This window comes from Syngnathus typhle, linkage group LG11 (genome assembly GCF_033458585.1).
Source record: "Syngnathus typhle isolate RoL2023-S1 ecotype Sweden linkage group LG11, RoL_Styp_1.0, whole genome shotgun sequence".
NCBI lineage: Eukaryota > Metazoa > Chordata > Actinopteri > Syngnathiformes > Syngnathidae > Syngnathus > Syngnathus typhle.
The window spans coordinates 9,606,001-9,621,583 of NC_083748.1; the positions used below are offsets into that span (position 1 = coordinate 9,606,001).

Here is a 15,583-nt window from a genome sequence, read left to right on the forward strand (position 1 = left end):
CCTGGGTTTTGGTGCTATTTATCTGAACAGGGGAGGGTCTCTCCTTGTTCGGGATTGGCCATTGTGATGAACACAGGGAGATGGCATGAGGTGTGGAGATGGGTGTGTTGTCAAGAAAGAAAATCACATCTTGTTGTACATTAACTGCCAGCAAATTGTTCAAGGGAATTATTGTTTCAAACCACATTAAAAAAAAAAACTCATGTGCTATTAGAACAATTTGAATAACCTTACTTAAGCTTCGTTTTCTTTCATCAAAAAAATGGTTATTAAAATGTTTTGTCAAATATCTGCAGACGCGGCACCGGGTCAAACCTCCAGCACATCAATTCGAGCGGCTCACTTCTCACAGGCATGACATATTGCAAAGTAAATTGGCTTCTCCCACGAGTGACTTGCTCCACGCGTTTGTGGCCAGCGACAGTATGTCTCAGAAATGTGACAAACATATTTTTACCCAATGAATAGTTTAACTGTCATTGTCATAAAATACTTTTAACGGGATTGAAAAAGCAAGAGTTAAGTGGACTTTTATGGGCAGTATGCTCAATAATATGGAAGCATGAACATTCCTTCTTTATCAGACTGTGGAGAGCAAACAAAGTGGCATTTTTCTGGTCCCACCTTAAGTCTTAAATAGCTTTCAAATTACCCGTAAAAACAAACAAAAGAAAAAATACAGATCATCCACTGGGTGAAGAGACTTTGGACAAATTTGTTTTGCATGACATTCCACAAAATGTGATCACAGTGGAACCACTTGTACACAAATGTGTGTAGGTAATTGTATGATACTCATGCATCGTTTACTTCAAACCTGAAATATATATATTTTTTCATTTCTCTTCTCTTTCTTTTTATTTCAGCGTGGGCTGAGAGGCCAAGATGTCTTATCGCAAGTCTATTAAGAGGACACTGGTGTAATGGTTTGTATAAATGTGTGAAGTGACACACTAAGTGAGGAATGTTCCGAAGGACTCGCATACACGTTACAAGTCAACGAGGATGATGAAGTCGATCAAAAGTTAAACAGCCAGTAAAGAAAAGAAAAAAAGATTTAAGATGAGGTATGTATAAATATATAATATCATAAGGCATAGCATGCAAATAGTTTCTCCAATTTGATAGTATTTCTCCAGTTCTATAATTATTTAATAGCCTATGACATTTTTTGTCGTGATGAAATTTGTCATACTTAAAACAATTCGGACAAATGTTTTGAATAAAAAGTGGATTGTTCAGGAGGATCCAGCCAAGCCTTAGACCAGGGGTGCCTTAGACATTATCGTCCAAGTCCGTCGTAAAACCCAGCTCCTGCCTTGCTTCCTCATACAGTAGCTATGTTCATGGAGTCATTTCATGGAGTCATTGATGCTCAGGCTATGCAATACCAATTATGCCCTGTTGGGGTCACTAAAACTCACTTTGTCAGTGGGTCGCCGACTTGATACTGTTTCTTTCTGACGTCTGCCACCCAGAGACTGCAGAAGGAGAGTGCATGTGTACTGCAATTACACTACCAAGAGAGGGCGCTACTACCTCACCCCTCAATTGGTTCGCCTTGAAAAACAAGACAGGGGGAAAATAATTCAACCAACTGTTTTGATCTTGTTTGTGAGCCTGATGAAGACACACATGATGCTCTCATGAGGTAACTTGAACGACTCTAAATCTGCACAGCAACTTTGTTCTTTGAAGGAGACGTTTTAATGAAGTGCATCAAATACTGCAATCATTTATTTCCAATTGACTAAGACAATGACCGCTGCTACTCCAACCTTATCAAGGGAAGAGTTAAGAAGAGCCTGGTTTGTTTGTTTGGGGGTTGTGATGGTGAAGCAAGATGTTGTCATTTTTTTTTCCATTCAAATAACGACAACCGCAAGGCTGTCATGCGGGTTGAGTCATGCGGATTTAATTTATCGTTCCTCTTTATATATCGCTCTTCACTTCAGAAGCTGGATTTTCCACACTTTTTTCCTTTGGTTAGTGAATGACGCTAAAATCTGGACAATCTTGAAATGGAAAGTTGTTGATGTTGCAGAGTTAAATGGAAATAATAATAATAATAATAATAATAAAAGTGCAGAGGTGAAAGTTTAATTTAGGGGCCAAGGGGGCCACATTCCTGAGGGCACTACTGTGTTACTTTGGTTTTCATTGAGGGTGCTATCAGCTTTTTTGGTGAGGGGAGGGGGCGCCATTCACTATGAGAAGACAAATAATGAATAAATAAACAACCTACTAAATGTCTTGAGAGAGCTGTGGCTTTGCACACACCACTCAGCATCTGAGCAAATCCCTTGAAAATCAAATGCTGTGTTTAGGAGAGTTTTCAATTTCATATGTCAATCTGTTGATCCATGTGATGTTAGCTGTTGTTTCTCAAATGACCTCTCTGCTTTCTTCTATCAAAGGTGAAGCCACGTCTTCAGTCGTTATTGTATCAATAGACGACCCGATATGTGCGGATCAACCGATACAACGTGATTGGTGAACAAAGGTGTCCTTTATCTGTGTTTTGTTTGTGATTGCATTGTGAGCACGGTATCAGCTAACGCGCTGGCTTTGTGCATCTCATCTTTTCCACAGCCCCCGGGATATCTCGGAAGCTTGTGTCCTTTGGATTTTCTTTGTAAATGTGGGAACAGTTATTGTCTTCGCTGTGTACATTTTGTGTTGAAATGTGATGACAGCTATCACTGAAAGGGTTAAGCAATCACAAGTCAACTTTGCACATTTGTTGGTTAACATTGTGTTTATTTCACAGAGCTTAAACTTTTTTTTTTTTTGCATGTTGCATGTGGCAAAATAGTTTTACGTCGGTGCCTGGCTGACCAGGGCTGGAGGCTGCAATGAAAAGCGGGCATTATTCCTTTTATGGGTAAAACAAAAGCATTTGGTTGTTTTTGCCAAGTTCTTTCATTTTTCTGTTAAAGATTATGTAACCTTACACTTCTCTCATTTGCCTATGCTCACTCTCTCTCTTGCTCTCAACCAAACTGATTTGCATTGCTCATGCAGGGTTTGTTGCATATCATATGCTTTGTACGTTTCCATGACGATTGAAGACACACTAGGTTAGAAAAGGAAACATGTGGGCAAAGGAGAGCGTGAGAGAGAGCAGGAAATGAAAAATGGGGCGATGCTCAAGTGGGCTGGGTCTAAAAAAGGCCAACTGAGATTGAGGGGGGAAGGAGGCGGAGTATAAATTCCCCACTTCCCACTGCCATCGTCTCTTCTGACGCCGACCAGCAGCGAGTCTCAACTTCTCTTCTTCTCCGTAACACAGAAACTTCTCCATCATGAGCTACAGAAGATCCAACGTTCAGCAGATCTCTGCATCCCAAGTCCAACCCCGCTACCGTGCCTTCAGCACTTATGGCGGTTCCCAGGACGTCCGCGTCTCCTCTGTACCTTCCCTGCGTTCTTCAAACAAAATGGGCAGCGGTATGACTGCTGGTTTAGGTCTGGGTGTCAGCGGCTCCATGGCAGCGGGCAGCGGCTTGGGAGCCGGCATCACAGGCAACGAAAAGGGAGCCATGCAGAACCTCAACGATCGTCTGGCCAACTACCTTGAGACGGTGAAGAACCTGGAGCAGGCCAACCAGGAACTGGAGATGAAGATCAGGCAGGCGCTGAAGACCGGAGGGCCTGACTTGAGAGACTACAGCAAGTATGAACCCATCATTGAAGACCTCCGTAAACAGGTTGGTGTGACAAGCAGTCCGATCAGAACCAGAATCATCTCATATCACATGATTAAGACTGTGAAGATAACCTGCACGTTTGTGAATGAGACCCAGAAAAGCTTCTTCAGTCAATGCCAAATGCAAAGAAGTGCATTTTTTTCTAAAATATATTTTGCCAGTTATGATATTTCATGCATAAGAATGAAGGGTGTGGTTCTGACCACCCCACCCCACCCCACCCCCATCAAAAAGTTGTTCTCGACTTCCCTTGATGAGTCACCAACACGAGGGTAGAAACTTCCACATACAACAGTTCCCCAAATGGCGCCGCGTGTAATTGACATTCTATGCCACTCCCCCCCCCCCCCTCCCCACCCATGTCCGTGGGCCCCAATGTGAAACAGATGTGTGGTAAAGACGACACAAAAGACCTTGTCCTCCCGGCGTGTGTGTCGATGTATATGCGCGTGAGCGTTCTCCTTGCATAACAATCAGCTTCACTCAGCGAGAGTCAAATGTCACATATTTTCTCCAAATGCCACAAATTTCACATTTTTCACTTTTCCCTCAACTGTTGTAGACTTTTGTGTTTCCCCTTACCGGCCAGACAGGATACCGTGCTTTTAAAAGAAATTCTCTCCCACCCACAAAGAATTCAAACTCACGTAAACACGTGAACATATAAACACATTTGATTTATGCAACTTTTTTTCGTAAGGAAAAGTCTCTTTTTTCAGAGTTCCAGTGGAACATTCTTCCCACTCTTCCACGATTCCTTTTGTGTAATCGGACACTCTGTCGCTTGAACAGATGTGGAGATCCAAAATCACATCTGCAGATTATCGGACACAATATGAAGAACGAATCCCGATATGACATCATGACTCCCAATAGGAATATGAACAGAATAAAGTTTGCGACACCAACTGACAGTTAACAAAATATCCGTCTCATTGTTTTTTCTTCTCAGATCTTCGACAAGATATCGGAGAACGCTCGTCTGGTGCTCCAGATTGACAACTCTCGTTTGGCTGCGGACGACTTCAAAGTCAAGTATGTTGTTTTTGTCTTCAGGCGCCCAAGTGTTTTATTCAAGGTTCTATAAATGTGGTGATTCAAGCCTTCCTAGTCACATGTCATTTGGCCTCGCCAAGGCAGACAAAACAATTCCACCCGCCCTTGTGAGAGATTATCTTTTGAATACCAGCAGTTTGAAAACACGAGGGATGGAAATCATGAATGTAAAATTGTTTTGTTGTTTTGATCCAAAAGATAGAAAAAAATAGCTTGGCAAAAGAATTAGCTTGAAGCTTGTTTGTAATAGAGAGTTGGTTTGTCCAGGTATGACACAGAGCTGGCCATTCGCCAGTCGGTGGAGGCCGACATTTCCGGGCTAAAGAAAGTCATCGACGACACCAACATGAGCAGGATGAACATTGAGAGCGAGATTGAAGCCGTGAAGGAAGAGCTTGATTACCTTAAGAGGAATCACGAAAATGTAAGTGGACAGTACAGAAACAATTGCCATTCATTCTTTGGAGTCAACTACAAAGTGTGTGCGTTTTTTGTTGTTGTTGTTGTAGGAGGTGAGGGAGTTGAGGAATCAGATTTCCCAGTCGGGTGTGCAAGTGGATGTCGACGCCCCCAAAGGTCAGGACTTGTCCCAGATCATGGAGGACGTGAGGGGCAACTACGAGAAGATCGCAGTGAAGAATGCAGAAGATCTCAAACGTTGGCATGAAAATCAGGTAAGACGATGATGGCTGTGATGACTCAACATAGTTCACGTTGATACGTGTGATGTTCTTCCTCCTCTCCACTTTAGACAGCGGAAGTTATAGCGCAAGTATCACAGAACACAGAAGCGCTCCAGGGTGCCCAAGTGGAGCGGAGTGACTTAACCAGACAGATACAAACTCTAGAAATCGAGCTGGCGTCTCAACAGAGCTTAGTAAGGATTTGTCTTTTGTATTTGGATCCATTTTGATTATCATCCAGTTGAATCAAACTAGAATCCCTCTCAAACATCTCATCGCTGTTTTATGATGAATTATCAGAAAGGCTCCCTAGAAGACACACTACACAACACAGAGCTCCGGAACAACATAGAAATGGAGAAGTATAACTCCATCCTCCTACATCTGGAGGAGGAGCTCGGAAACCTGCGCGCTAACATCAACCAGCAGACGCAAGAGTACGAGGCTCTGCTCAACCTCAAGGTGAAACTGGAAGCTGAGATCCAGACCTACAAGACCCTACTGGATGGCGGCGATTTCAAGTAAGTTTGAAGTAACATAAGTCCAAACATGTTTGGCTTGATGGTTCCAGTGGAGGCAAACGTTGAAGTCACTTCTCAGAAGTTGATGATCAAGTAGATGCAAAAATCGTTCAAAGTGAAATATTTTTGTAACCATCAAAATATTTGATTTGACAGGCTTCAAGATGCACTCCAATGAGCGGTCGGCCAAAGTTCCTTTGAAAGCCCATCCAGGCCTGTGCAACCCGGACTAATGCCGGACCTCTAAGCAATAAAACAATTTGTTGACCAACAGTGCTGACTACTGGTGTATTTTTGTGACAAAATATGAAAACGGATTATTTACATTGATATAGTTGTATTGAATAGGAGGTTACATGCAAGTAACAACTAAGTGTGCAAGTATACCTAATGAATTGTCCCTTGAGTCCTGTTGAAAAGAGCCACCGTGGCACCTCTTTGTGCATTGAAGCTTTTGATTTTTGGCCACTAGAGAGCGCTGAACTCAAAACACATAAGACGCACAGGCATGTTTTTGTGGCAGTTTTTTTTCTTTCTTTTTTTTAATATCCCCATTTCCCCCCACATTTGCGATTGTAATCTCTACAAATCTGAAATCCGTACACAATTTGCCAATATACTGTTTTTTGGAAGACTAGGGTTTTTGTACTTTGCAGTTAGTCAATTCTAATAATACGAAGCATTGGATAATAATAGGTCATTTTGTGCAGTCACAATAAAAGTCACATGGGCCCTTCTACAGCCATTAGTGAACCCCAGAATAAAGAGTTCCATTGTTTACTTGAATATTTAAAGCATTTAGTCATGGCCAGAGTTGAAGGATCGGAATCCGTTAAGCCACAGCTCTTTCAAGTCAGATTTTTTTAGCAGTTTTATATATTTAAAAGAAATTAGTACAAGTACAAGATTTAAGTAGTTCTTTTTTCTTTTCTTTTTTACACAGAGTAGAAAAAGTACTTTTGCAGCCTCCCTTGGGTGCACGCCAACAATGCCATGATGGAGATGCTGGCCAAGGGAGGCGAGTAGCTGAGCTCGTGAACGCAAATGCGCGCTCCCGACAATAACCCGTTGACGCCTTCATCCGGGAACTACCGCGAACTCGCTCTTCAACATGGCGGCGTCAGGTGAGGTTTATGTGGGTGAACCGACAGAGTCGGTTCCGGTGAAATTCCGCCGGTTTTCACAACGAATAAGCGGCCACTTTATCTTTTAAAGTTGCGAGTACATCTTCGCTCACTTCCCCGTCGTCGTCTAGTGCGGAAACTAGGTCTGTTGCTATTTTTAAGCCGGTGCCTACGAAAGCGCCGAAGGACGGGAACTGCACGAAGCAACGATCAGCTCAATTTGAACATTTTACACGTTATTTGTGTTTAGATTTTGTTGTTCAAAAGCAACAAATCGGGGACTCTTTTTTTTTTTAGCACTTATTAGTTTATTAACAAGCGTTGTATAATAAGTCTCCGGTTGCTATATGACGTGTTAGCAAACGGCTAGCTAATGCTCGGAGCACACGAAGCAGCAAGCGCGTTTAGTGGAGGAGGGGTTGGGCCAACCAGCCCGGGCTATCAGAGGACTCTCCCCACGTGTGCAGTGGCTCTCCTCGGCGTCAGTGCTAAATTAAGACCGGTCAGCTCCTGCGCTTTGGCTCGAACGCCACGCACCGGTGGTAGCTTTTCATCGTCGGGCCATTCGGGAGTCTTTTCCGGTCCAATGTTGCTGCGACGACTGCGCACTTGATCGGTGGCGCCGCGACGTGAGCTAGGCCTTAAAAGCTAGCCAGCGCAGCAGCCATACGCTCCCCGTCAGCACGCCTTGTGCTGACTAAGCTGCGGCTAGCATCGCCAGAAGAGTCTCCTATATGAATCATGTTTTTTGACTGCCACGTGTTGGTCCTTTCTCTTGGCTCACTGTTTCATAAAAGTTTGCAATGAAGTTCTCGCCTAGCGTCTTTTGTGTTAGTGCTGTCAATTTCGTTGATTTAATTTGCAGTCGCACAACATCCTACTCTATTTGTGTGCCGTTTCACGTAAAGAATGTTATGACTCCTGGAACTTGCGTGCACGCTTTTCTGCCTCTGATCAAAGCCAAATTGACTCCGCTTGCCGTTCAGACAGTATAGAATGTTCTGCCGTACATGGATGATTTCTGGTTGGCTGTCACAACCACTACCAGCCTTTTCCAATGCTGTTTTTGTGATAGCTTGCAGCGTCAATGTGCAAACTCTCCATTGGTCTCCCCTTAGCTAAGAAAAAGAACAAGAAGGGGAAGACCATCACTCTCACCGACTTCTTGGCAGACCAAAGCGGCGGAGGCAGTGCACCGGCTCCCAGCTACCCTGCCAAGACCACTAGCTGGGCTGATGAAACGGCTGACTTGGATGGAGATGGTGAGCACGTATTAAAATGGAGAAGATTTTTATTTTATTTTTTCAAGCCAATAATCAGTCCCCTGCTGTGAAATTGGAATGCTGTTTTGAATCTTAAAGAGAAATAATGAAACAGTAGAGTGATCTGGTTTCCCTCTGTCCGTCTTTTCAGTGTCAACTTCATGGCACACAGATGAGGATTCGTTCCGGGGCCCGCCCATTGACCGGTCCAGCCTGCCCACGGCACCCCGTTCAGCTCGTGAGCCCAATATCGACCGGTCCCGTCTGCCCCGCAGCCCACCGTACACCGCCTTTCTTGGCAACCTGCCCTATGATGTCACTGAAGAATCCATCAAAGACTTCTTCCGCGGCTTGGCAGTAAGCAAATACTTCACATGCTGTACAGAAATGGAACGACTCAATCAACCTGCGGTCTTAAGATAATCAATTGCACGTGATGTTTGTGAGAGTTTCTGTTGGTCCCAATGCTGCCCCAAGTTACCAACGTATTGAGTCTGTTCTGCTTCTCTAGATCAGTGCAGTGCGTCTGCCCCGTGAACCTAGCAACCATGAAAGGTTGAAGGGTTTTGGCTATGCAGAGTTTGATGATGTGGACTCTCTCCTGAGAGCCTTAAATCTCAATGAGGAGGTGAGGCAACATACCATGTAGATGAATTTGTAGCAGACATGATTACACATGTCTTTCTAATGTGATCCTGCTATTTTGTTTATAACCAAAGAACCTGGGAAACCGAAGGATCCGTGTAGATATAGCAGACCAGTCGAATGATAAAGGTATAAAGTTAATCTTTTTTTCCCCCTAAAGTCTGTAATGTGATTTAATCCAATTTAATCCTGTTGACGATGTGTTCCATGTTGTACTTTAGAGAGAGACGGTGGAATGATGGGAGGTCGAGACCGCGGTGGGAGAATGGCGGACATGGGCCCGGACAAGACAGACAGTGACTGGAGGGCTCGGCCCAGCGGAGAGGAGAGTGATGATGGGCCTCCCAGGAGAGACGATGCCTTTGGAGAGAGTAGGTCACATTTAAAATTTTGGATTGGGAATGCAATAATACTGCATCACGGGGGTTATTTGCTACTAGCTTCTTGGAATTTTACATTTTGAACTTGACTATAGTTTGAGTTGTTGATGTCACGGAACTAAAGTGCACACATTTTTCCAGGTGCAGATTGAGATACTTTGAACAACTATTTATATATAGTAGGAGAGTAGCTTGATGTAGATAGACAGTTTAAAACTGGAAGATGAATTATAAACACAAATGTGTTTTAAATAAGTAGATGTATCTAAAATGTCCTGCAGGATCACGAGATCGCTACGAGTCGGATCGTTTCCGAGACGGTTCACGAAGGGACTATGACGGTGGAAGAGATCGCTACCGGGACCGCTACGATGACAGAGACCGGCGAGAGTACGATAGAGGTGAGTCGTGTGTTCTGGAGATGGGATGGATTCATTAGGATAGCTTTCACTGATATGGATCAATCATTGTGATAAACTGTCCTAAAATGTCTTTCAGTTTGTTGTATAACGTTTTGCTCTGTGCTTTCTAGGCTATGACTCTCGTGGTGGTGGTGGTAGTGGTGGTGGCGGAGGAGGCCGCCGTGCTTTTGGCAGCAGCTTCCGTCGAGATTACGATGATAATCGAGGTAGCAGTGACCGTTTCGGCGATCGAGATCGTTACGGGGAAAGGGATCGTTACAGTGAGGATCGATACGAGCGGCGTGATGAGAGGCGTGAGGACAACGGTCAGTGTACAGCTTGGAATATGGTAATTGTTAATTTGCTTCACTGCCCCATGAATAAACCATGCTTGTTTCTTGCAGCTCCCACGCAGCGGCCCAAGTTGAATCTAAAGCCCCGCAGCGTGCCCAAGGATGAGGAAGGCGGCAGTGCCGGCAGCGGTGGGTCTTCCCCAGCCGTTGCGCCGACCTCCAGCGGCAGGGCCTCCTCCATCTTTGGTGATGCCAAACCAGTTGACACGGCAGCCAAAGAACGGGCGGTTGAAGAGAGGCTGAAGAAACAGGAAGAAAGTTTCCAGAGGCAGTTGGACGAGGACAAGGGCCGGGGCCCTGACCGAAAGATACGAGACAAGTATGTGCTTTGCCCTGCTCGTCAAAATAGAAATGATTGCTAAATATACACTGAGTCAATCTTCTATAACTAGAGACCCAAGCTGGCGAAATGAGGAAAGTTACACAGAGAGATCTCGTACAGGAAGTGAGTCCTCCCAGACAGGAAGTGGTTCTGGAAGAGGTGAGATTATTATTATTATCTTATCTGATTTTCAAATTTGTCCAGAGCAAGTAACACAATTTAGCTGCCTATCTTTTCTCATGCCAGCGTCACGGTGTCGGGACAACGAGCGTTCCGGGGAGAACGAGGTTTTCAGCGGAAGGGAAGATGAGCCTTCATCTCCCGCGCCCCCCTCACAGCCTCCCCCCACGAAGGAGCCGTTGAAGGTGATGCCAGCACCTCCTCCCAAGGAAAACGCCTGGGCCAAGAGAAGTGCGGCCAACACCAGCCCTGCTGACGCTGATGGGCGGTCCCCGGTCTCCCCTGTTGGTTCGGCTCCCCCCAAGTTCAGGTGAGTGTAAATTTTCAATGCCTATCCAAGTACATGGACTATGGAATGTTATGCCCTAATTATTTTTTTCCCCCCTCTTTATTTTATTGGTTTTTTTAGCTCCTCAAATTCTGCAGATGAGAGAGAATCCGGAAAGGGTAAGGCTTGCTGAACACAGGGACACGGTGGCGGATTTCAGCAAAGTACAGCCTTGGACACATGCAAAGCATTGTGATTAGCAAAACTACACAGCAGAGGGGAAACAATTTACAATGATATTTTACAATTTGCGATTTGACAAGTGAAATGGCCCAGTATAAAAAACGGCATTTAGATTTTGTTTTGTTTTTCTTCTTCCGTACATCTGCCGGAGCTTGCTCCTTTTTTAAAAGACGGCGATGACAAAGAAGCAACTGAAGTCTCTGCAACTAACTTTAGGTTTTGCGCAGCAATTCACAAAGTACATTATCCACCATAATAGGGAGATTCATTCATTCATCTTCCGAGCCGTTTTATCCTCATGCGGGTCACGGGCGTGCAGAAGCCTATCCCAGCAGGCTATGGGCGGCAACCGGGGTACACCCTGAACTGGTTTAACGGGTTTGTAACAAGAATTTTGACAGTTTAGTCATTTTTCAATTGACAATCTGCTCATGCGTGTTTTTGTTCATATAACATTGTATTTTTTTAAGATATAATTTGATTATTTTCTCTGGTGAGATTCGGTGAGGATTTTGTGGGGGGTTCTGGGTTTTTTTTTGGAAGGAGGGGCGGTGGGGGGAAAAATGAAACTATTTTCACTTATTCCAAACATTGCACGGATTCTCTAATTCCGGATCTACTAAACAAACAGTTGGCATTAATAATATGCAAAAAAATCTTGCTCTTATCTAAAGAGGGATTTAAAAATGCAAAATATATAGTACAGTATTCTCTGGACCCAACATTGCAACTGTCATGATAATTGCTCTGTCATTGCCCCTCAATCAGTGAGTGCCACGTACGGGCCTTTGCTGCTGCTGTGTGTTGAAAGCATAGTCGACAGTTTACCGTCCAACCGTTTTCTCAACTGCCTGGCTTCTCCTTTAAGATGAGAACAAGGCTGGCGGTGCTCACCGGGACCGGGGGCCCCCACGGGCTCGAGGTGGGCCTGCGGGGCCTGGAGCAGGGCGAGGAGAGGTTCCCAACAGAGACTGAAGAAAGGAGGCAGACAGGTCAGCCACTTCAAGCCTAGCAACTCTTCAAGTTGTTAACCAAAACAGACAGGGATTTAGTATGAGGGCATCTGCAAAGAGTGGCCCACATTAAGCTACACAACTGTTGATGCATCCTTTGTTTTGAATGTGGTGGACTACCAACTCGGGCAGTGGGACAATTTAATGCACTCCCTGCAAAACCTGCTCACAATCCCCACTTTGGATGTTGGAGTGCTACAACAGTAACAGCATAGCATGTGCTGTAGAAAACAAGTTTTGACTTTGACCAATAGCAGCTTGTAGATGATCCAAATGGATGGCTTGTGCTCCTGTTTTGCTATTGAGTATTCTTGGCAAGCGCTGCGAGTTGTGCTGGTGAACGTTAACCTACGGGTTCATTCTGACTGTAGAAAGGATAACAGAAGAGATCGAGATGCCAGACCACCGCCAGAGCCAAAGAAATACGAAGAATCCCCAATCCCTGTAAGTCCGTCACTGGGCACTGGCAGTTGTCGTAGTTTCTAAAGGCTGTTCTCGAAGCACTTGGGCTCCTCTTCCTCCTCCCTCACAATTTATTCAGACCAACCCACCCACCAAACACCAGCAGCAGGCACCAAATAATGTACCTGAATAATTTGCAAGAGTGCAATTTTCTGAGAATGCCCGATTGGTTGTCTTTCAGAAGTTCAGCTCAGCCAGTAAATACGCCGCTTTGCTAATGGACGGAGACGGCGACGACGTTGGGGATGTGGAGTAGAGAAGACGGCAAAGAAGAGGAGCAAATGAACACAAGAATAATAATTTCACATAGTTTATATTCTCATGTGGAAGTAGCCCCCCCCCCCCTCCTCCTTCCCCGGGTGATCAAACAGCCCAACCCACCTTCAAACCTGTCCTTTCCCTTCATCTTCCTTCCCTTCCACTCAACTCTGAGGACTCTTTCAGGTTCAACACAGCCACCTACTGGACTTGGTTTTAATTGGGTTGGGGAAAAATATGAGTGCTTAGCTCTGGAAATGTGATAAAGTTGGAAAATTGTAATAAATAAATGGAAAAAGTGGGGAAAAATGAATTTGTACATTTGTGGATCAAAGATGCGATGGATTGATCCTAGATATTGTAGCTATAATGGCACTGTCGTGGACTTTTAAATTCTAATCAAATCGTTCACATTGACTTGCGTACCTCCCACAAGGCAACAGCAGTTAATTTTATTAGTCATTTGGAAATTGTCCTGAGGTCTTCTCCCGCTATAATTAATCACAAATCATGTCTTCCAGCACTGACTTTGATTCTGAAACTACCCCATGGACTGTATGTAGTCCATGTCCACTGTGCAACATGTTTTGATGCGTTTCACTCCGAATGACACTAAACAGCCGCCTCGTGACTCCGCTCGAGTCTTTAAGTGCCATTATTGTTCTGCCCTTATCATTGTACAGACTTTGTTCTCTTTCTATAACTTCTGATGAAATCATCGCTTCAATTCGTCTATCTGCGCTCCTTTCTGGCCGTCTTCCCGTCGTCCTCTGCTGTTCACAAATTCTTCTTCCTCATGTGAGGGCTGCAGTGTGGGAGTCTGGTTTTCATGACATGACCTTTTTTCCCGCTTGCAATAAAAAGGGGTACACAACACGTTCTTCCCAACTGTTTATTTTATTTATTTTTTTACTCTAATCGATGAGTGCTTTGCATTTTTCCATGCAACTGGTGCACTGAAACAAGTATTTTGATTGTTCTCTATTTGAACATGTACACATTTCAAATTAAGTCAATTTAAAGGACTTTCTGTTCCAGTGAGGAAAATTGTAATTATTAATAGTAGATTTTGGGATGGGGGATCTAAAAAAAAAAAAAAAGGTTATGAAAATATGGTATGTCTCTGAGAATCTGGTACGTTCCGAGAAATGAAGGCTAGCTATGTTGGCCAGCATATTGGCACAAACTAAACATTTCCTCATGGTTACCACTACTTCCTTCTGAGACCAGCACAAGTCGGCTCTCGCTAACCTAGAAAGAGAATTTGAAGGCCCTATGAAAATTTACATCCACACTTTGCTAATAAATGTCAATTATGGGTGTTGGACTGACTTGCACCAGTCGCAATGTCCCAACAACGTTTTTGCCATCTAGACATTTCCCCATTGTTTCTTCAGCCGGGGGCCCCCTACCGCAGCCTGGACTCCTGGTGGCAGCTGGTAAGGATCCCACCGAGCTTCAACGCACCCATGAAGGGTCAGCATGTTGGTCACTGACATGTTCTGTTGTTTTACAAGCGTCGTAAATGTGATTGATACCCTTCATTTTATTGCAGGTGATAAACTACGGTCCAAACTAAATTAAGATTTTTACTACATGCACTTGCGTTGATCTCCGAGTACATTCCAGTGCCCATCAAGTAGGTAGCATTTTTTTTTTTCTTCACGTGTTCTTTATCATGTTACTATAACGGCAACACATTGTTTTAGTAAATTACAAGAGTTGGAAATCCTTAGAGACTATTCGGCTCCAACTCCCACCTGTGTCACCATGTGAGTCAGCAGCTGCTTCACACACACACACACACAGCATCACCCATCACAGCAAATGGCAGCCCTATGTCCTTAGTGCCTGAAGATGTCCCCAATCATAAGTCCGAGACTGACTGAATTAAATGTTTCCATGACTCATTTAATTTGTATCCGCAGAGTGGTCCCGCCCAGAAAGAGCACTGTGAGTAGCTAAAAACTGGCTTATAGAAAGAACTTCTTGTTTAAATTTTTCCTCTCCCAACGGTCTGCTAAAAGAAGAGTTTTGTCTGAGGAATTACAGTTCAGTTTGTGCTACATAGAGAGGGAGTTGTATTGAGATTCAAGCACACAGACAATCATTGTTTTCATCTGAGTGGAGAGGAATCAAGAATGGATATGAGGATTTCTGCTTCTTCCTGTCAAAGATTCTGCAGGCCTGGAGTACTTTCAAACAGACTGAGAAATTTTAATTGACAGAATGGAAGACACTACTCAAGACAGATACTACTAACATTTGAAACAATTCGATTTTGATTCATTCAGTGATCCACTAAGGTACATGTAGACCAGTGCTTCTCAAATAGTGGGGCGCGCCCCCCTTGGGGGGCGCGGTGCTATTCCTGGGGGGGCGCGTGTGACCCTGGGGAACAGGCTTTTTTTTTGGCAGTACTAGAATAAAGTGTAATTGCGCGTTTACTACAGCAGGGGGCAGTGGCGCTCTCATTGTTACTTCTGTCACGTTTGCAACAAGCAACATTTTACGACTTACAAGACAAGTTAGGATAGTCACGGTGGGGAGGGGGGGCGCGAATAGTTTTCTTCTTGCCAGGGGGGGGCGTAACAGAAAATAATTGAGAAGCACTGATGTAGACCAAAAAAATCCAATTAATTTTGAATGGACGTCAACTATGCACAAATGTTCACTATTTGTGGACCAACCCTGTCCTAGCC

At 44.3% G+C, this 15,583-nt stretch overlaps 2 protein-coding genes across 4 annotated transcripts; both read left to right on the forward strand.

Moving 5' to 3' along the window:
* The first annotated feature begins 3,221 nt into the window (after nt 1–3,221).
* On the forward strand, nt 3,222–6,243 carry LOC133161876 (keratin, type I cytoskeletal 18-like). Its single transcript, XM_061290583.1, has 7 exons — nt 3,222–3,710; nt 4,663–4,745; nt 5,034–5,190; nt 5,276–5,440; nt 5,518–5,643; nt 5,750–5,970; nt 6,127–6,243. Exons 1-7 carry the CDS (start codon nt 3,306–3,308, stop codon nt 6,146–6,148), a joined length of 1,179 nt encoding a protein of 392 aa, XP_061146567.1. The 5' UTR covers nt 3,222–3,305; the 3' UTR covers nt 6,149–6,243.
* Nucleotides 6,244–6,950: 707 nt separating this feature from the next.
* On the forward strand, nt 6,951–13,757 carry eif4ba (eukaryotic translation initiation factor 4Ba). 3 transcript variants are annotated; one of them, XR_009716140.1, is made up of 15 exons: nt 6,951–7,094; nt 8,213–8,356; nt 8,508–8,713; nt 8,868–8,984; nt 9,076–9,130; nt 9,223–9,372; nt 9,663–9,782; nt 9,914–10,108; nt 10,187–10,454; nt 10,528–10,616; nt 10,704–10,947; nt 11,047–11,084; nt 12,017–12,140; nt 12,533–12,605; nt 12,805–13,757. XR_009716140.1 is itself a non-coding variant. In XM_061290579.1 (14 exons), the coding sequence occupies exons 1-14, from the start codon at nt 7,082–7,084 to the stop codon at nt 12,839–12,841; spliced, it is 1,749 nt and encodes a 582-aa protein (XP_061146563.1). In that variant the 5' UTR covers nt 6,951–7,081; the 3' UTR covers nt 12,842–13,757. The 3 variants fall into 3 exon arrangements, 2 of the variants coding, with proteins under 2 accessions (XP_061146563.1, XP_061146564.1); XM_061290579.1 differs by lacking the exon at nt 12,017–12,140; XM_061290580.1 differs by lacking the exons at nt 12,017–12,140; nt 12,533–12,605.
* The last annotated feature ends 1,826 nt before the right edge of the window (nt 13,758–15,583 follow it).